Genomic DNA, 20,022 nt, shown 5'->3' on the forward strand with positions numbered 1-20,022 from the left:
AAATGGTATGATGAAGATGGTGTTGTATTGCTGCTGGTACCCAAATTTCCCTGAAGACTCTCCAGAGGGATTAATAACGTATTTCTATTTCTATTCTATAAATGTTTGAGATGACCTAAAACTCAATGTGACACAGATTTCTGCCGGTAAATAAATGACTTTGTTGTTGTTTTGTGGTGAAACTGAACCAGGTTTCTGGTTTTTGTGTGAACTTTGTCTTCTGTAATCTGGGCACACTGCAGTTTCTGTTTGCAGAGCACCTGAAAAACCAAAAACTGGACCCGTTCTCTTCACATGGGCAGTAAATAAAGCCAGTAATCCTCCGGCAGGTCAGAGGTGGCTTTGACTGATCGGATCAGTCGAACCTGCAGAAGAATGCTGACAACCCAGAAACACAAAAACTGGAAATCCTGGACTCTGGACTCAAGCTTTTAGGTTTAAAATGTGTTTTTTTTTAACAATCAGGGATCTGTATTTCTCCTTCTTCTCTGGTCTAAATGAGGGCAGGAAGTCCTCTGATGAGTAACGGGAGCTGGGGGTGATTTTTCGGCCACGTCAGCAGAAATTTGTGATATTTTTTACAACAGGAAGAGTGTTCGGAAACCAGAGTGGTCTAAACAGAGCCACGTCCTCCTGAGCCGGACTCATCTGCTGGTTCCACCGAGCTGAACTGACGATGATTCATCAGACATGAATAACAGGGTCAGATATTCAGAGTGAGACGACGTCTGTGTGGTCAGGCTTCTGCAGCATAACCAGATTTAATTCTTCTGCTTCCTGAAGCACAGGAAGGTGGTGTGGTTGTTCGGACACCCTGTAGTCCATCACAGCCTCCTTGGTCCACATTGAAGAACAGGTTGTGGGACCTACACAGTCGCCGGTTAATGTTCCTCAGCGCGGTACGCAGCCTTGTTATTTGTGGGTTTTTTGTTACAGTATTTTTCTGATGGTTTGGGGTTGCAGGGGATCAGCCTTGGAAGAAACCCGTCTGCATGACATTTACTACACGTTTTTTGTATTTATCCCTGTTAAATAAACATGTAATATGAAAGATTTGTTTTATTATAATTGGAAATAAGTGTAATAGTTAAGGGACTTTGTGAAACGGTGAGTGTGTAGTCCTGATGTGTTTCTGTGAGTCGGATTTACTGACCGGAGTCCGGAGCAGGTGCTCAGAGCCACTCTGGACTGCGGGAATCCTCTGACGTTGCCATGGTAATAACAGTGAGTCTGCAGGCCACACATACACATCTGTCACAGCTGGAAAACACAACAGCGATGCTCTGACAGGCCGCGGTGCGTTCACTGACTCACCACAGGGTTGGCCGTCACAGACACTCCGGTTCCGTCGGGGAGGTAGTAGAAGACGTTGGGGGGTTTGGGCAGCAGGTCGCTGCAGAGAGGAAAACATCATGAGAAAACACGGAGGCAGCACGTCTCGTCTGATTGGCTCGATCATGTGATGATGTCACAGCGTTAATCAGACTCACTGGTTCTTCTCCAGGTCCAGCAGGAAGAGTCTTCCTCCCACCTCCAGCCCACACTGCAGCCTGTCCGGGTGTCCGTCCTGAAAATAAAACATTTAAATTCTGTTAAAAATCATCTACTGATTAATTCTTCCCAAATAATTACTGTAGTTTTTCCATAACTACCAGAATATTCTCATTAGATTTTTTAAAATACATTTCTGTTTATTTTTATTATTTACTCTTCGTTTTGATTTCTTGGAGTGAATTAACTTAGAAATTCACACATTAATAAATGGGGTGCAGCATAAATTAAAATATAAAATACTATTTTTTTCTTTTATTTATTGAGCAGCGATCAGACGGCAGCTCATCTCCTGGAGGAGGATTCGGTTAGAACGCCGTCCTTCCGGATCTGTGCGTTTCCTCCACGTTGTGGAGGCAGGCTGAGTAAATGGTTATCCAATCAGGGCGTCTTCCTGCTCGTTAATGGAGCCTTTCTTTGAAGAGGGACACTTCCTGTTCGCCACCTCCTTGCTTTCTCCCTCAGCTGCACAGGAAGTGAAGGAGTGTGTCCCCCCGTCTTCCAGCTGATGACCGTGGAGACGGCTTTTACTGACGTGCGACCGCTCTGTGAGGAACTTCGGGTCAAGCAGCTTTAGATGACTCAACGCCACCATGTTGGCCGTTTATTTAACTGTTATTATTTAACATCTGCATCTGTAAAAACGTTTTTCAGCTGAAATAAAATTGACATAATTGTTGAAATAATGTAAATAATTATGTATTTGGTATTTTTGATTAGGACTGCAGATGGCTGAGCAATGAGCAAAAAATGGAATCAAATATTAATCTGAGCTTTTGAGAAGATTTTTTTCTGCTATTGTGCAAAAATTCATGTTTTACATACAAGTTGGAATTGGATCAGACATGTGTGTGTGTGTGTGTGTATATAAATATATATACACGTGTGTGTGTAAATTAAATCTATTATCTGTTCTTATTCAGATGATCATACAAGCTGAGCACATGCATAACGATCTGTACGAACAGGAAATGATTAAATGTGTGAGGGTGACGTTTATAACGCGTACTGTGATCAAACGGTTGGATTTGAAGCCAAAGTTTCTCGTGTCGTTTTTCTTTTCTGTTTTTCTGTGTCATGGCTTCTCTGCAGCAGCACCCACGCTGATCTGTTAGCTCCTCCGGACCCTGAGACCACATCCTGACCCCCACCTGGCAGGAGCCTGAGGAGCAGATCCCAGTCCTTCAGAAACATCTGAGCCCCTCCTCCTGTAAGAACGGACCCAAGGTTTGGACTGGAATGAAATTATTCCTTTAAAGCCAGCAGAATTCCCCTCTGAGGGATGTTTGTTTTCTCCACCCTCCCTGTACTTTGTCCTGTGGTGGAGTCCGATCATTGTGCAGCAGGATGGAGGGGGAGGGGTGTTTGCTGGCTGAGTCATGTTCAGTCCAATTGGGCGGGTCGGTCTCTGACATCCAGCAGCATTCAGGTCTTGGACTGGTCCAATCAGCAGCCAGAAGTTGACAGCTGGATCATCTTGGTTTTCTGGAAGTAACAATCTGTGGTTTCATGTTACACATTCTGGGAAATATTTTAACATTTCCTGGAAATTAGCTGCTCCAGTCACAAAGTGTGAAAGCATAAAAATAGATTTCTGTTTGTATAGAAATAAATAAATAAAAATTAAAAAATACATGAGACGTTTTACTAATTTTATTTCTATGCTCATTTATGAGCTTCAGCAGCCAGTTTCTGATCTTTGAAGATAAAAGTTATGCTGGATTTGGAACTAAATACAAGATCTGGGTGGTAAACCGGTTCATCCTAAAAGCTGGGTTTAATTATTTCAGATCTCATTTGTCAGATCAATGGGAACATGGTGCAGCAGGAAACTGTTTGAGTGGGGACCTTTTTCACTGTTGCACCAGTAAACCTGCAGCAGGAATCTGTTTGAGTGGGGACCTTTTTCACTGCTGCACCAGTAAACCTGCAGCAGGAAACTGTTTGAGTGGGGACCTTTTTCACTGCTGCACCAGTAAACCTGCAGCAGGAATCTGTTTGAGGGGGGACCGTTTTCACTGCTGCACCAGTAAACCTGCAGCAGGAATCTGTTTGAGGGGGGACCGTTTTACTGCTGCACCAGTAAACCTGCAGGAGGAATCTGTTTGAGGGGGGACCGTTTTACTGCTGCACCAGTAAGCCTGCAGCAGGAAACTGAGTGGGGACCATTTTCACTGCTGCACCAGTAAGCCTGCAGCAGGAAACTGTTTGAGGGGGGACCGTTATCACTGCTGCACCAGTAAACCTGCAGCAGGAAACTGTTTGTGGGGGGGACCGTTTTACTGCTGCACCAGTAAACCTGCAGCAGGAATCTGTTTGAGGGGGGACCGTTTCACTGCTGCACCAGTAAGCCTGCAGCAGGAAACTGAGTGGGGACCATTTTCACTGCTGCACCAGTAAGCCTGCAGCAGGAAACTGAGTGGGGACCGTTTTCACTGCTGCACCATTAAACCTGCAGCAGGAAACTGTTTGAGGGGGGACCGTTTTCACTGCTGCACCAGTAAACCTGCAGCAGGAAACTGTTTGAGGGGGGACCGTTTTTACTGCTGCACCAGTAAACCTGCAGCAGGAAACTATTTGAGGGAGGACCGTTTTCACTGCTGCACCAGTAAACCTGCAGCAGACCAGCTGTGTTATTGGAGATATTGAGCTCAGTTCAGAGAGTGAAGCTGTAGCAGACATTGGACATGATGACCTGTCTGTTGTCTAGAGATTTTTTTGGGTTTTAAAAGGTTGGATCAAACAAACGATTAGTTGCAGGACTTCAGCAGCTAACATGCTTTGGAAAACCAAGAATGTTTGCTAGAGGTACTAGAAAACATTCTACTTGTTTGGGTAATTGAATACTGCTGATTTCACCTTAATATACTGTAAAGGATGTGGAGAAGACCCAAAAGCAGCACAAATTAATCAGTTTTCTCTTTATTAAGGCAGTTTGAGCAGGTTTACAGCGGTTAGAAATTGCTGCAAGGTGAGCATGGCTGGACAGTACAAGACGGTGAAGTTGAAATGGGCAAAAAACAGGGACCAGCGGGCATGACAAGAGGTCAGTCTCTTGGTTGAGTGTATGTTCTCCAAGTTCTTGTGATCTGTCCACACAAGAAAAGGCTCTTTGTTTCCCTCCAACCAATGGAACCGATCTTCTAGAGCCATCTTAACTGCCAACAGTTCCCTGTTACAAACGTCATAATTTCTCTGAGAAGAGGACAGACGTTAAGGGAAGAAGGCACAAGGATGAAGCTTGTCTTCAGTGCCAGAGGGTTACAACAAGATGGCCCCCACCCCAACATCTGAGGCATCCACCTCAACCACAACCTGCTGTCCAGGGTCAAGCCCCTGAAGAATGGGCGATGAGGTGAACCAATCTTTGGGGGTCTAGAAGGCTGCTTAAGTTGGAGATGAAGGACGAATGACGCCGGCAGCCAGGGAGTCGTTGATGTAAGTCTCTGTGACCTTTGGTGAAGAAGGAGCTCCACTCCAAAATGGCCCCAGTGGCCCAGTCAATGTGAAGGTTGTAAAGACGGCGCCATGGATACCCCAAGATGAGTGGCAGGCAAGAAGAGCTCAGGATGTGGAACTGGACTGTTTGGTAATGATTACCAGAAAGCAGCAGATGGACAGGAGAGGTCTGATGCGTGACGGTGCCCAAGATGTGTCCATCCGAGGCTCTAGCAGGAACCAGATGAGGCAAAGGAGAGACTCATCAGGGTCTCTCCACCTACTTACTGAACTTGCTGAACAGCTGGCGATGCTGTGTCCCGCTGCCCCACAATAGAGCCAGAGATTGGATTTGGATTTGTGGATTCGATGGCTAAATCAACCATCCCGTCCAAGGTGATGGGGGTGTCACACGAAACCAGGAAGGCATCACAGGGCTGAGCTGTTCCAACTGCTTTAGCTGGCTCTGATGCTGAAATCGATTGAGTAATCTGCCACTGTTCGCTCGCCTTGTTTCAGTGCCATCAGTCATCTTGCAGTCTCAGAACTACTCTTCCGAAAACCTTGCGCCGCTCAGCCGCTCACAGGTCAAAAGAAGCAGAGGCTCGAGACCACCTCTCCCACTCAGCTGTTCCCCACAGTCCAGCTCTGCCAGTCGGGTGGTTGATGACAAGCGCTAACTGGCGAAGGTGTGGGGCCGCAGGGCAAACAGAGGAGAGCAGTTGGTGAGGAAGGGGCCACAAGTCTCTCGATCACCCTCATAACGCTGTGGGGTTCCCACCCAGGGTTCAGGAGGCTCGTCCACTGCAGCAGGTTGAAGCAGTTCAGCTGGTGAGGGGTGTGGACACCACACCATGTTTGGTAGCTTACTTATATGATCTGATAATTACCTTTTTTAACCTACTTTATTAACATATTGGGCCAAAAATACACATTTGCACTGTTCCCTTTAACTCATTAATGCCATACGCTTCATATACATACAGTTTCTGAGACCTTTTGCATCACTTTATGGTAACAACTTTGCTCAAAATCCTGTTGAACACAATCTCATACTTGTCTTCTGCCGCCTGGTGGATACAATACAGTACTAACACAATAATGCACTACAATAATTTCTACATCACAAGGTAATAAATAAACGGTAAATATACAAAAATTATTTTTGATACTTTCTCACATTTTGTTAAAGGGCCAAATAAAGACTTCAGATAAAAAATGTACTTTTCTCCCCATTTTTCATGTGTCAGGCTTTAAAGGGTTAACCCTATTTCTGCACATTTTGTACATATTGTTTTAGATCCATATACACAGACAGTTTTGACATTTTACTGTATTGTGATTTTTTTATTTCTATTTTATTGTATTAAATAACCATTTTATTTGACATTTTTTATATGAACCCTATTTTCTGGCGTTTTTCTATATTATAACAACAATAAAGCTAAAACCTTATGTCCTTCTGTGATTGGTTATAGATTAGAGAAACCTGATTGGTTCTTGAGTAGGTGTGTAAAATGTGGGACAAAAGTATTGCAGCTGTAAAACTGACTTGCAGAAATAATCTTATTAATCAGAGCGAATAACTTGTGCTTATAAAAATTATGTCCCAATGCTAGCTCTAGAGGACCATCAGTGGTATGCGCACCACAGATTGAGAACTATGTGAGTCTATTCTGAGCCAATCTACTGCAGTAATTCTTCTCTCAGTCAGTGGAAACTGTGGCTAACACCCATCATTCCATGGGGGGAAACAATACTGAAAGCAGTGTAACACAGTGACATTTAACTTCTTCCCGCCCAGAACCAGCTGGCCCCGTCCGACCTGCTGACGTCTTTTCTGACTGAGTTTAAACCAGTTTCACTTCTTTTGGTTGAGGAAAAGAGGTCTGGATCCCAGGAAGCTTCCTGGTTCTGGACCCAGTTCTGGTCCTGGTTCTGGACCCAGTTGTGACGCTTTGCTGATATTTATGTGTTCTGAGGACGATCCAGGTGAACATATTTTATATATATTTATGTTTATATCAAACTTTATTTATAAAGCACTTTGTATACAAAAATGTCCTTACAAAGTGCTTTAGATTAAAAACATCTTATCCCTAATAGTCCACTAGACCACAAAAAGTCACGTCCACACACCCATACATGACACACACACACACACACACACATAAAGTAACGTCGCTGTCCTAACTCTTACTTAATGGCACAGGAGTTTAAATAACAGATGTTAAACTGACCAAAAAAATAAATAAATAAAATGGATAAAAAAATAAAATAAAGATAAAAACAAAATAAAATAAGATAAAATAAAACACTAGAAGAATAGAAAGGAAATTGGTATGAAAGACCATAAAAAATGGATGAGAAATAAATGTTATTAAAACAGTAAATATGAAGACGACGTTCCCAGAAAGGAAGGTCTGAAGTTTCCATTAAACACATCAACATTCCCACCTGCTCTCAGGTCATCTGGAAGGTCGTTCCACAGGTGATACCCTAAAAACTAAAGGATGTCTCACCATGTTTTTATCCCCACCTTAGGAATAAATAACCCGACGACCTGAGGGACCTGCGAGCCTCATAGACCGAAAGCAAAGAGAATAAAACCCTTTAGAGCTGAAAAACTAATAAAAGGAACGTTCATGCTGAGAGTAAATCTACTCTCTTCCTCTTCTTCTTTTATACTTTTTATTTATATTTATTTTATTAAAAAGAATTCCATTTTTTCAATCATTTATTTTTTTATAAAATAAATATTCACTGTGGCCTTTTTTAATTTGGTTTTTAACTAAAATAAATCACCATGTTTTAACAGAAGCATCACCTCCTGGTAAAAGGTGTCAGGGTTTCAAACCAGCAACCTTCCAGTCAAACAGCACCAGAACCCCACCTCCTCGCAGCATCCTCCCTCCTCTCTCTCCCTGTGGTGAGGTCATGTCTCTCGCCCAGACTCCAGATGATGTCACAGCTGCAGCAGCTGTGGGCAAGGCTGAGCACGCCCACCACAACAGAGGAAGAAGAGGAGGAAGAGGAGGAGGAAGAGGAGGGAGGGAAAACGAGCTCAGCTAGCAGAGCAGAGGTGGTTTGTGTCTTTTAGTTCCCGTTTAGTCTGATCAGCTTTCAGTAGATTTAAACCGACGTGGACCAGTAAAAACCTGTTCCTGAGTCAGTCTGCAGATAGAACAGAACTGACAGACCAGATCAGACCGGTTTTCAATGTCGTAACTCACGCCCCACATTACCAGGTCCACCTTCTAGTCCCGGGTCATCCTCTTCATCAGGACCACCTTCTAGTCCCGGGTCGTCCTCTTCATCAGGACCACCTTCTAGTACCGGGTCGTCCTCTTCATCAGGTCCACCTTCTAGTACCGGGTCGTCCTCTTCATCAGGTCCGCCTTCTAGTACCGGGTCGTCCTCTTCATCAGGTCCGCCTTCTAGTACCGGGTCGTCCTCTTCATCAGGTCCGCCTTCTAGTACCGGGTCGTCCTCTTCATCAGGTCCGCCTTCTAGTACCGGGTCGTCCTCTTCATCAGGTCCGCCTTCTAGTACCGGGTCGTCCTCTTCATCAGGACCGCCTTCTAGAACCGGGTCGTCCTCTTCATCAGGACCGCCTTCTAGTACCGGGTCGTCCTCTTCATCAGGACCGCCTTCTAGTACCGGGTCGTCCTCTTCATCAGGTCCGCCTTCTAGTACCGGGTCGTCCTCTTCATCAGGACCACCTTCTAGTACCGGGTCGTCCTCTTCATCAGGACCACCTTCTAGAACCGGGTCGTCCTCTTCATCAGGACCACCTTCTAGTACCGGGTCGTCCTCTTCATCAGGTCCACCTTCTAGAACTGGGTCGTCCTCTTCATCAGGACCACCTTCTAGTACCGGGTCGTCCTCTTCATCAGGACCACCTTCTAGTACCGGGTCGTCCTCTTCATCAGGTCCACCTTCTAGAACTGGGTCGTCCTCTTCATCAGGACCACCTTCTAGTCCCGGGTCGTCCTCTTCATCAGGACCACCTTCTAGTACCGGGTCGTCCTCTTCATCAGGTCCACCTTCTAGAACTGGGTCGTCCTCTTCATCAGGACCACCTTCTAGTCCCGGGTCGTCCTCTTCATCAGGACCACCTTCTAGTACCGAGTCGTCCTCTTCATCAGGACCACCTTCTAGTACCGGGTCGTCCTCTTCATCAGGACCACCTTCTAGTACCGGGTCGTCCTCTTCATCAGGTCCACCTTCTAGAACTGGGTCGTCCTCTTCATCAGGACCACCTTCTAGTCCCGGGTCGTCCTCTTCATCAGGACCACCTTCTAGTACCGGGTGGTCCTCTTCATCAGGTCCACCTTCTAGTACCGGGTCGTCCTCTTCATCAGGTCCACCTTCTAGTACCGGGTCGTCCTCTTCATCAGGTCCACCTTCTAGTACCGGGTCGTCCTCTTCATCAGGTCCACCTTCTAGTACCGCAGCACTAATACAAAAACAAGTAAACCTAGAACTTCAAATCAGATCAGATTTGATTTCACTTTGTAGTCCAAGCAGAACGACATCTTTGTCCCCATCGTCCCCCACAGGATGTGGTCCGACTGGTCCATGTAGTTCCTGGTAATAAACAGCTTCAGGGACTGATGCTCTTCTGGAATAATAAATTCCCCAAAGACACAGTCTCCCCCTTTCTCCTCCTGGATCCTGTTTCCTCCTCACAGGGTGGAGCTGGAGGGGAGGTGGGGTTTCTACACGAAATGATGTCAGAGCTTGTGTCAGCTGCACAGGAAGTGCTGGTCCTCTAACACCTCCTCCTCCTGCGGTCAGAGCTCAGCGTTCCTGCAGGAAGCTCCTGGTGAAAGCGCTCCGGCTTCCTTCCCTCCGGACCACTCAAGCGCTCCGACTGTAGACCAGGAGGAAGCTGAGACGCCTGGCAGAGGAATGTTAAGAGCCAGATTCCTGCTCAGACCTCTCCTGAATGCTCGGAGCCTCCGGAAGTTTCCAGTCCATTGTCTCACGGTGGAAAACGGCCGAGCTGAAACACACTCATCCTCAACATCTTCATCCTTCTGACTCCAGAGATTATGATCACTGATTTCACAATTAACCACAGTATTAAACACCTGGATGAATTAATCCTGAAGATCCCTAAATATCATCGCTTTCCATTAAAAGATTATGCATGAACCAGAGCAGAGAAGTGGAAGGAAAATGTTATAGTTTATATATATATAAATATGGGCTGTCAAAAATAATAGTGGTAACTCATTTATGTAATTAATTGTGTTAATATTTTTAAGGCATGATGAGCCTCATACATCCGTCATTTCTCCGTTAGGACGGCGAGATGTGGACCAGATGGAAAAGATGAACCACACCTGCACTTTTCCGGCATTCTTCTTTAAATTAATCCTGCACCAACATGGCGGCTCTAGAGGATCTCTGGTCGTCTCTGTTTGTGCAGCAGCTGCTTCCTCCCTCTCCTCTATGTTGTTTCGTGAATCATGGCGGCTGTCGGTGATCAGCTGATCGGCTTTTCTGTCTTGCTGCTACCATAAATGTCCGTTTTATCAGAGTTTCTTCATCAATGTCGGCTGTTTAACTTCAGTCGTAGAATGGTAGAGATGATTTAGAACAGCATGTAGAAGTACGTTAGATGCTGCGTTTACTGACCCTCTGCTGATACAATACAGTATCAACAGATGAACCTTTTGAACGTTAAAGTTTTGTAACATGTTGTCGACTTTTAACCTGAGAACAGCTGGAGCTGCTGGTTAAAGGACTTAAAATCCATCTTTAACTTTAGCTCTGTTCAGTTTTGGGATATTTTCTATTTCTTTTTCTACTGTTTGGAATTGAAAAGCAATTAAATACATTTTTCCAGACATTAATAGAGTTTCAGTATTAATGTCTGTATCTGTTATTTTATTCTGTGAGAACTTTAACTTTCTTTGTTTTCCTCCACACGCTTCATTAACAGGCATTAATATCTGAAGGTAAGCCAGGACGGGATCAGCCAGCAGCTTCCAGTCTGGTCCTGGAGCATTGGGAACGTCTCCTGCTCTGAAGCGGGAAGTGAATGGACGGGGGAGGGGCCTGTGGAAGGGGGAGGGGCCTGCGGAAGCGCTGCTCATTGAGAAGTAAACGTGGTTTCACCTCAGTTTCCAAAAGTCTCCAATAACACCACAAAAAGTCTCTAGATTTGTCACAAAGGGGTCTGAAAGCTGGCTACATGTAGCGCCACAGTTGCTAACGTTTTAGCCGAGCTCTGAGGTGTGCACCAGTGTAATTGGTGTACGAGGAACTCGAGCACTGACAAAGGTTCCACGTTGTTTGGAATTCAAACGGCCTAAGGCGTTAATTTTTTTAACATGTTTTTGAAGAATTAATCGTATTTACAGTGTTAAGGTCACGCTCCTGATTAGAACGTAAACAACCGCGTAAGTAAATGAGAAGTGAGCGTTAAGACCCGCAGTGTGAACGTAGCGGGAACCTGAGGTTGAAGAGAAGGAACATTCTCCGTCTAATCCGACTCATTTTATTCTGAATTTAGAACCATGGGACTCACGATCTGAGCTCCAGCATCACGTGACACCTGAAGCGCTGCAGCCACCTGACTGTGTTCAGCTTCATCTGGAGTTAAAGTCAGTTTTTCCACCATCCATCCCATAATACTTCCAGCCAGACTTCAGGGTCGACTCTAAAATAAAGCGTTCCGTTTCTGGAGTACACCAAGCTTTCACAGATCCAGGACCAGCTGCAACACTACACCTCCCAGAGGGCGGCCCTGCATGTCAGCATCAACACACCCACAAATACCTCATCACGTTACCATGGCAACAGGTGGGGACTTTAATATGCTTTTGTTTTCCCACATGTGGAAAGGAAGTTTGGGTGTGTGTGTCCCACCCATCCCAAACATCCAGTTTCTGCAGCTGGAAACCAGACTGAGCTCAGAACCACATCAACCGAGCAACAAAAACCAGCAAACCCACAGTCAGAAAGCTGGTTTACCAGGACTCACTGGTTACAGACCAGGGTGGTCTCAGGGAGACGTCAGGAAAACACAAGTTCCAAGTAATGACACAGTACCGGTCTCATCCCAGTATGAGGCAGGTAGTCCACAGCAAACCAGTAAAACATCCCCTTTAACCAGTACTCCCCAAACAACCACAACTAGTTACAAACCAGCAGAACCAGTAAGAAAGCAGCACTCTGGTTTCTCAGACCTGTAACGCTTCAGCGAGGCTCCGTCTCCGTCCGTCCACCAGGATGAAGGGACGCGTTTTCCCCAGGAAGGGACGTCTCCGTTTGTCCACACCTGAGGACACATACAGACAGTGAGATGCTGCTTCTTACTGGAAGAACTGGAAATACTGGGTTCTACAGCAATTTGTGGAACGTGAACTCATTGATTAGATTAAACTGGAAAACTGTTTCTGTCCACTTCTGTCTGCAGACAGCTGGTCCTGTCTGCTGCCGAGGATGAAGCCACAGAGGACACGGAGTCCAGGTGGACACGGGGTCCAGGTGGACACGGAGTCCAGGTGAATGCATGGTCCAGGTGGACACGGGGTCCAGGTGGACACGGAGTCCAGGTGGACGCGGGGGTCCAGGTGGATGAGGGGTCCATACATATGCAAAAAATTCAATGACGATTCAAAACTGGCTTTCTTTCTAATGAAACTTCTATATGAACAAAAGTTCAGTAACTTTTAAATCTGTAAAAACAAATAATAAATTTCAGCCGTCAGACAGAAAGCAGGATTATAATCTCAGCACTGGTAGATTAGGGAGGGAGGAAATGATGTTTCAGGAGAAAAATAAAGGCCTCAAACATGCTTTCAAAATGAACGGATTAATACAAAGAGATTAATCTGTGGAGTTAACACAAGGATGAGTAAGGAAAGTAAGGAAAATATATTTGTGGGATGGGCAGCATAGTTCAGTGTGGGTGGCAAAAAGCTGAGAAACAATTTACTGACTTTTATTTGCTAAGTTTATATCTGCCTATGGGCCTTTTTCCTCCACTCACAGAGTAATCAATGTCTGTTGAATTAACGGATCTCTTTGTTAAAGTTAGAACATAAAATACCAGGAATAGAAGTGAAGTTTCCTTATTGATTAATTAGCGGCTCTATAACTGTTACCTGTCATGGCCGCGGTCACACTCTCCTGTCCGTCCAGAGCCACAGCTCCATCCTGCGCTGCGTTCAGGGACCTGCCCACCGTGAACGCAGCACGGCCGCTGAGCAGCAGCAGCAGCACCGGCAGTCCGGCGGCGCCTCTCATCCTCTCTGCGTCAGCGGCAACCGGCAACAGGTTGCTGCTGTCTGGCGTGTATGTGCGAGGCAGTCCCGTCCCGCTCCGGTTACCTCAGCGTGTCGGAGCACCGCGGTAGGCTCCACCGGAACTTCATGATGCCTCTTTTCCCCGTAAAGACCCGCAGATTTAAAGCAGCGTGTCAGGACCGCTGCCGTGCCGGACCACAGGCGGGGGTGTGACCGTTAATCGCTGCTATTAATGTCACGGGCAACACGCCCGGTGACGTTATCTGCGTGGCTCAAAGGAAAACTGCTCCTATCACGCAAGCAAAGCTGCAGTTAGAACCGGGTCGGTTTGTATCCGCGGAGTCCGTCCGGACACAAAAGAGTTGAGTTTGTCCGCTGTAAGGACGCTGAAAGCGGCTCATTAGATGGAGGGGGGACAGGACCACCCGTGTTTATACCGGGAGCTAACGGCTACGTCATCCCGTTAAATTAAGCTAACCGGAACAAGGAGGTAAAAGCCGGAAGTGCTGTGAGGTAGCCTTCAAATTTAAAGTCGGTTTAAAAACAGGTGGCTTTCACCTTTTAACGCCCGTTGTCGCAAATTTTAGAAGAACTGGTTCTGTTTTTTAATTAATTTTCTTTTTATTTTAATAATTTTTTGTGAACTAATTATTTTATTATTTATTTACATTTGATTTACAGTTGATTTGTTATGCTGATGTGCATATATCTGTAGATAGATAGATAGATAGATAGATAGATAGATAGATAGATAGATAGATCTATGTTTTGATTTGCTTTTTATTTTCTTTGTTAATTTGGGATTAATAAAAGTCTATTTTCTTTTTCATTTGATTTTTATTTTATATTTAATTGTAGGTACTTTTATTGCAGCCGTTTTTTTTTTGTTTGTTTGTTTTTTGGTCATTTTTTTCTTATTTTTAATTATTTTGCATTGTATGAATGTAAATAAATTCAGGCCTTAAGGGGTTAGGGTTAACAGCATTAATCCCTAAATGAAATTACAAAATTAAGTGTAATTAATCCAACCGTCCTGTGATGTCGCCACAGTCACGTTTTCTCAGTTTTATCTGGTTTGGGGAAACCAAAACATTCCCAGATCAGACTGTATGGCGCTTCAGGGAAAGCAGGTTGTATGAAAGTGGATATGCAAAAACATTATGCAAAAAGCATAAATGTTACAAAGATCAAATCATCTCCAACTAGAGCAAAGTGTCTGAAGAATGTTCCCAACAACCTACTAAATGGATGTCACTAAGAATTAAGGCAGTTCTGAAGGAAAATGGGTCCAACATGGTACTAGCAGGGGAGAAAACAGCCTGAATTGTCATAACTCGTCTGGCCTTTATTTTGAAAGAAACCTCAGGAAGTAGTATGTATTTATGTGACATTTCACAAAGGTATTTGTGCTGGTATTACACACACACACACACACACACACAACCTTTGAGCTGGACATTGAACTAAAATTCACTGTTTGTCCTGATGGACACTTTTTGTTCCTGAGATGAAAATATGTCACAAAACTGTCACCATGGAAACAGATTGATGACTCCGTTAGATTAGAAAACCAGGAGCAGGATGCAGAAGGTATTTCCTGAGGAGACTTAACCTCTTCCTGCTGCTGTCTGAGCTGCATCAGTGTCAAGAATCTGATACTTTTAAGCTTCACAAAGTCTGGGTGTCTGAATAAAACTACATTTAGTGGCTGGATTGTAAACCTCCTGGACGGGATAGAAATGCTGGAAAACCTCCGTAGATCATCTAAAGCAGGGGTGCCCAAAGTCGGTCCTCGAGGGCCGCCGTCCTGCAGATTTTCCAATGTTTCCTGCTTCAACACACCTGACTCAAATGAAATAGATCCAACAGCCTGTTAAGTTTTGCACAAGGACTCATCAGTTTGAGTCAGGTGGTTTTGGAGCAGGGACACATCAAACCTGCAGGATTGTGGCCCTGATCTAAAGGGTAAAATATCCATCACAATTTACCCCCCAGAGCTACACACTACGGCTCCTGGTGGTGGAGGAGATGGCTCTCGGGGAGACCTGCTGAGTTTTATGGGTTAAATGGTAAAAGTATCAGTATTGGTATCGATGTTGATATTAATGAAAATTCCCATAAAGTAATAGTATCATGCCGAAAGGAAAAATGTTGGTAATCGGAGCTCTCAGGAGACTTGTGGAACATTTTCAGCGGCTCGTAGAATCAAGCTTTCATACGGGGAAACATGGATGATTTCTTTAAGTAATTTCTATAAATGACTCTATTTAAATTATTCTATTCAAATGATTCCTTCTGTAGGTCTGTTTGGTGAGTGCTGTTGGTTTTGTATTTTTGTGCTCTGTGGGTTTTTACGTGGGGGAGGATTACAGATCAGAGGAGCTTAAGGTGTCGAGGGGGTCGAAAACTCAGTTTTAAGACCATCAAACAAGAAAAGGGGCAAGAAACAGCAAAAAGATGCAAAATGAGCATAAAGACGTGCACACAGCTCGTCCACGTTCAGCAGACATGAGCTGCTCTGGGTGGACGTCCTGCCGGGAAGCTCACGTTGGTGGAAGTTTGATCTACTCGGTGGGCTTGACCACAGAATGATTCGCCCTTTCAGGAGGATTATCGGTCAGTGAGGTCAGAGGTGGCTCAAAGGCCTCACACAGAAATCTGACCCGGAGTCAGTTTGCTGTTCTTCAGCTGCTACGAGGAGCAGATTAAAAGCCTGAATGAAGCGAGCGCTGCACGTGCTGCAGAGGATCAGTGTTACATAACTCATACATACACACACCGGCTAATCGGATCATGTGATCACACACACACACACACACACACAATGCCGTATCCCAGCTTCACTTAGCTCTGTGCTGTTTATCTGATCCCTCAATTGTTCCTTCATTAGCGGCTCCGTGTGACACCCTGAGATCTGCTGGGTTAATTGTTGCTACGGGAACCAGTTCAGCAGGATCCTGATGAAATAAAAAGTTGGGATGAAGAATGAACATAAAGACAGAAGGACACGATTTACTAATCTCATCAACATTTGTTATAAAACATTATTTACATGGGCGGTGTGGCTCAGTGGGTAGAGCGGTCGTCCTGTAGCCTGAGGGTTGCCGGTTCGATCCTCGGCCCGTCGAGTTCATGGTGTCCCTGAGCAAGACACCGAACCCCAAAATGCTCCTGATGGGCCGTGGTTAGCACCTTGCATGGCAGCTCCCGCCGTCAGTGTGTGAGTGTGTGTGTGAATGTGTGTGTGAATGTGCCAGATATTGTAAAGCGCGTTGGGTAAAATCGCTGTATAAGTACAGACTGTTTACCATTTACAGACATCAGAGCCAACCAGTCAAATTTGGAGGAGGTCATATCAATCAGCAGGCTCGGAGCTTTCTGACTCCGTGGCGCTCCGAGGAAAAAAACAAACTTCAGGAGACTTTTGAAGTGGTTTGTATGTGCATTCAGACAAAATGCTGCAAAGGAAACTCTCACTTTGACTCCCATCAGGACCACAAAACCAACCCCATGATGCCACAGGGCGTGTCCCTTCGAAGAGCGGATTCGCCAGCTACATACGTCATCGTGGAGCGCCACGCACTGCCCCAACGTGGAGAATTAGGAGGAGCCTGGAATCCACCCTTCAAATCCACGCTTCGTTTGGCCTGTAGCTTTTATTTTTCCTTTTATGAATCTTTATTGACAAAATGTAAAGCAGTAAAAGACCACGTCTTTACCATCTGGACAAGGAACAATGAAAATGTTGTACATTAATTTAAATAAAGTGACAAGGATTAAACAGGATTTTCTGTTGCTCCTGTGCTGCCATGGTTACCGCCTCAGTCCAGCCCTCTCTAGCCATCGGTAGGACTTGTTCATATCCACCACTTCAGCTCTCTGTCGGTGGTTCATCCCATGCAGGGCTTGTCCTCCATGATGGTTCCTTCATTTCATTCTCCTCCAGGTTATATTGCCTGAGACACTCAGTGCTTCATCCCTTTGGGTCCATCTTCCCGATGTGTTCATGGAACTTGGATGTTTCGTCTTGGATGGCGGCCCTGATGCTCAGAAGTCCTCGGCCTCCCTCTTTGTGCTTAGCGTAGAGCCTCTGGAGACTGGATTCTGGGTGGAAGCCTCCATGCATGTGGACCCACAGCGAGTACATATAAAAAGTTATTTTAGTGAAGTGATTAGATGCCAATAGAAACAGTCTTTAATGATGAATTATATTTTTCTGTTTTTGACTTTGGATTTTGGGACAAGCTGCACCTTTAAAACATGTTTTTTTTTTTTACATTTCGTTTCTTTAACACAAAACAAATCTAAGAATTGAGCAGGTGATGAAAAAAGTAGTTTTCTTCTGTCATGTCTCGGGTTCTTTGGAGCGAAGCTAACAGGATAAAAGTTGGAGCAGGGATAATTTAATCAGTGGGAAATTATCTTTAAAGGCTTTAGCTCCAACCTTGCTTGCTTATCAGTGATGGCGGCCCACCACAGCCTGCAGGACAGTCCAACATCCCTCCCGGCTGTAGAGACGCCGGAAGTCTGAATAAACCTGCTTACAGACTGGTTTTAAATTCCTCTCGGTTTGCACACAAAGGCATGAGTCAGAGTCGGGAAGCTTCGATGCTTGGAGAGATTTTACTGCAAACAGAGTGAGGAGGTTTTTGTGAACAGGATGAAGAGCTCGGGGTCTTCCTCTCTGGGTGGAGCTTCCTTCCTCCGTCTAACTGGAGGCGTAGCACATCTCTGAGTCTTCCCGTTTCTGACGCCGAACAAGCCGACGCACACACCTGTTGATGCGCTGCAACACCTGCAGACAGACGGCAAGAAGCCGTGAACACACATCTGCCACGTGTGATTGGTCAGATCAGGTGTGAACTGCTCACCGTCCTGCTGCTCTGTCCTCGGCTGATGCGTTTCCTGTCCGCGGCGTAGATCCGTCTGTTGAGCTGCAGGTTGTAGAGAAACAGGACTCGCTTCTTCTCCCTCTGAACAACAAAGATGCTGTTTCTGTTAGAAAGCTGCTTTATGCCCAGCTTTTCTGGAACAGACGTCACAAAACATGAAAAGAAAAAGAAAAAAACAACGATACAAACATGCTGCCTCCTGATGGGAAGAACTGTTTTCATTCTGATCCTGATCAATAAACCAACCAGCAACCTGATCAGAGTCTTCCACAGAGACAGAGTCCGACCATGCAGCATTCTGAGGCCGAACAACACAAGTCAGGATCCTTGTTTCACTAAAACCTGCTTCCAGACTGGATGATGGCGGTGAAAAGGGTGACGCTCAGATCATCAAGTGAAACCGACAGGACCGACTTTAAGTTTTACTGCAGAGGATAAAAATCAAGACTTCTGCTTCACATTTTTATTTCTGGAACTCCACTTAAAAAAGCTGGGACATGTAAACTGGTACAAACCAGAAAGACCTGGAGGAGCACTGAACAACTAACCAGGTTACCTGGTAACAGGTCAGTAACATGACTAGTATAAAAGGAGCATTTCAGAGTCTCTCAGGTGGAAAATTTGACAGAGCTTCACCAATCTGAGAATCAGAATCAAAATCATTTATTTCGTCAGGTCTTTACGCACAAACCTAGAATTTAGCTTCTTTTTTTTTAGCAAAAAATGTAAATGACTAAAAATAAAAGCAAAAAAAAAAAAGAAAACAGAAGCAGTATACATATAAACATAACATTTACGAAGTATTTGCAGGTTGAGGGATACGCAGGGATGCACGGGGATGTGTGGGGATGCACGGGGATGTGTCGGGATGCACGGGGATGCACGGGGATGCGTGGGGAGACAGAGGGATGAGTGGGGATGCGTGGGGATGCGTGGGGATGCACGGGGATAAGTGGGGATGCGTGGGGATGCACGGGGAGACAGAGGGATGAGTGGGGATGCGTGGGGATGCTTGGGGAAGCGTGGGGATGCGTGGGGAAGCGTGGGGAGACAGAGGGATGAGTGGGGATGCGTGGGGAGACAGAGGGATGAGTGGGGAAGCGTGGGGATGCGTGGGGATGCGTGGGGAAGCGTGGGGATGCGTGGGGAGACAGAGGGATGAGTGGGGATGCGTGGGGATGCGTGGGGAGACAGAGGGATGCGTGGGGATGCATGGGGATGCGTGGGGAGACAGAGGGCTGCGTGGGGAAGCATTAGGATGCGTGGGGATGCATGGGGATGCATGGGGAGACAGAGGGATGCGTGGGGATGCATGGGGATGCGTGGGGAGACAGAGGGATGTGTGGGGAAGCATGGGGATGCATGGGGATGCGTGGGGAGACAGAGGGATGCGTGGGGAAGCATGGGGATGCATGGGGATGCGTGGGGATGCATTGGGATGCATGGGGATGCGTGGGGAGACAGAGGGATGCGTGGGGAATCATGGGGATGCGTGGGGATGCGTGGGGAGACAGAGGGATGCGTGGGGATGCGTGGGGATGCATGGGGATGCGTGGGGATGCGTGGGGAAGCATGAGGATGCGTGGGGATGCATGGGGATGCATGGGGATGCGTGGGGATGCGTGGGGAGACAGAGGGATGCGTGGGGATGCATGGGGATGCGTGGGGAGACAGAGGGATGCGTGGGGAAGCATGGGGATGCATGGGGATGCGTGGGGAGACAGAGGGATGCGTGGGGAAGCATGGGGATGCGTGGGGATGCGTGGGGATGCATGGGGATGCGTGGGGAGACAGAGGGATGCGTGGGGAAGCATGGGGATGCGTGGGGATGCGTGGGGAGACAGAGGGATGCGTGGGGATGCATGGGGATGTGCGGG

At 46.1% G+C, this 20,022-nt stretch overlaps 2 protein-coding genes across 10 annotated transcripts in view; both read right to left on the reverse strand.

Annotated features, from left to right (window-relative positions):
* The window catches only part of adam15 (ADAM metallopeptidase domain 15), a 46,451-nt gene extending 32,671 nt beyond the window's left edge, over nucleotides 1-13,780 (reverse strand). For 3 of the 4 annotated variants that reach the window (XR_006010658.1, XM_041987078.1, XM_041987079.1), the window contains exons 1-5: nucleotides 13,113-13,778; nucleotides 12,192-12,283; nucleotides 1,491-1,567; nucleotides 1,315-1,393; nucleotides 1,154-1,230 (exon numbers count right to left, since the gene is read on the reverse strand). Coding sequence is in view for 3 of the 4 variants with exons in the window: in XM_041987078.1 (XP_041843012.1) it covers nucleotides 1,154-1,230; nucleotides 1,315-1,393; nucleotides 1,491-1,567; nucleotides 12,192-12,283; nucleotides 13,113-13,254 (467 nt within the window). In the remaining variant the exon portion in view is untranslated. Of the gene's footprint in view, nucleotides 1-1,153; nucleotides 1,231-1,314; nucleotides 1,394-1,490; nucleotides 1,568-12,191; nucleotides 12,284-13,112 lie in introns of all 4 variants that reach the window. The other variant, XM_041987076.1, reaches the window with a different exon arrangement.
* Nucleotides 13,781-17,405: 3,625 nt separating this feature from the next.
* dcst1 (DC-STAMP domain containing 1) overlaps nucleotides 17,406-20,022 on the reverse strand; it is a 28,769-nt gene continuing 26,152 nt past the window's right edge. The window contains exons 16-17 of one of the 6 annotated variants that reach the window (XM_041988682.1): nucleotides 18,125-18,226; nucleotides 17,406-18,048 (exon numbers count right to left, since the gene is read on the reverse strand). In XM_041988682.1, the coding sequence (XP_041844616.1) occupies nucleotides 17,962-18,048; nucleotides 18,125-18,226 (189 nt within the window). In that variant the 3' untranslated portion in view covers nucleotides 17,406-17,961. Of the gene's footprint in view, nucleotides 18,049-18,124; nucleotides 18,280-20,022 lie in introns of those variants that run through there. The other 5 variants (XM_041988681.1, XM_041988683.1, XM_041988684.1 and 2 more) reach the window with 5 other exon arrangements.

This window comes from Melanotaenia boesemani, chromosome 6 (assembly GCF_017639745.1).
Source record: "Melanotaenia boesemani isolate fMelBoe1 chromosome 6, fMelBoe1.pri, whole genome shotgun sequence".
In the NCBI taxonomy this organism is placed as follows: domain Eukaryota; kingdom Metazoa; phylum Chordata; class Actinopteri; order Atheriniformes; family Melanotaeniidae; genus Melanotaenia; species Melanotaenia boesemani.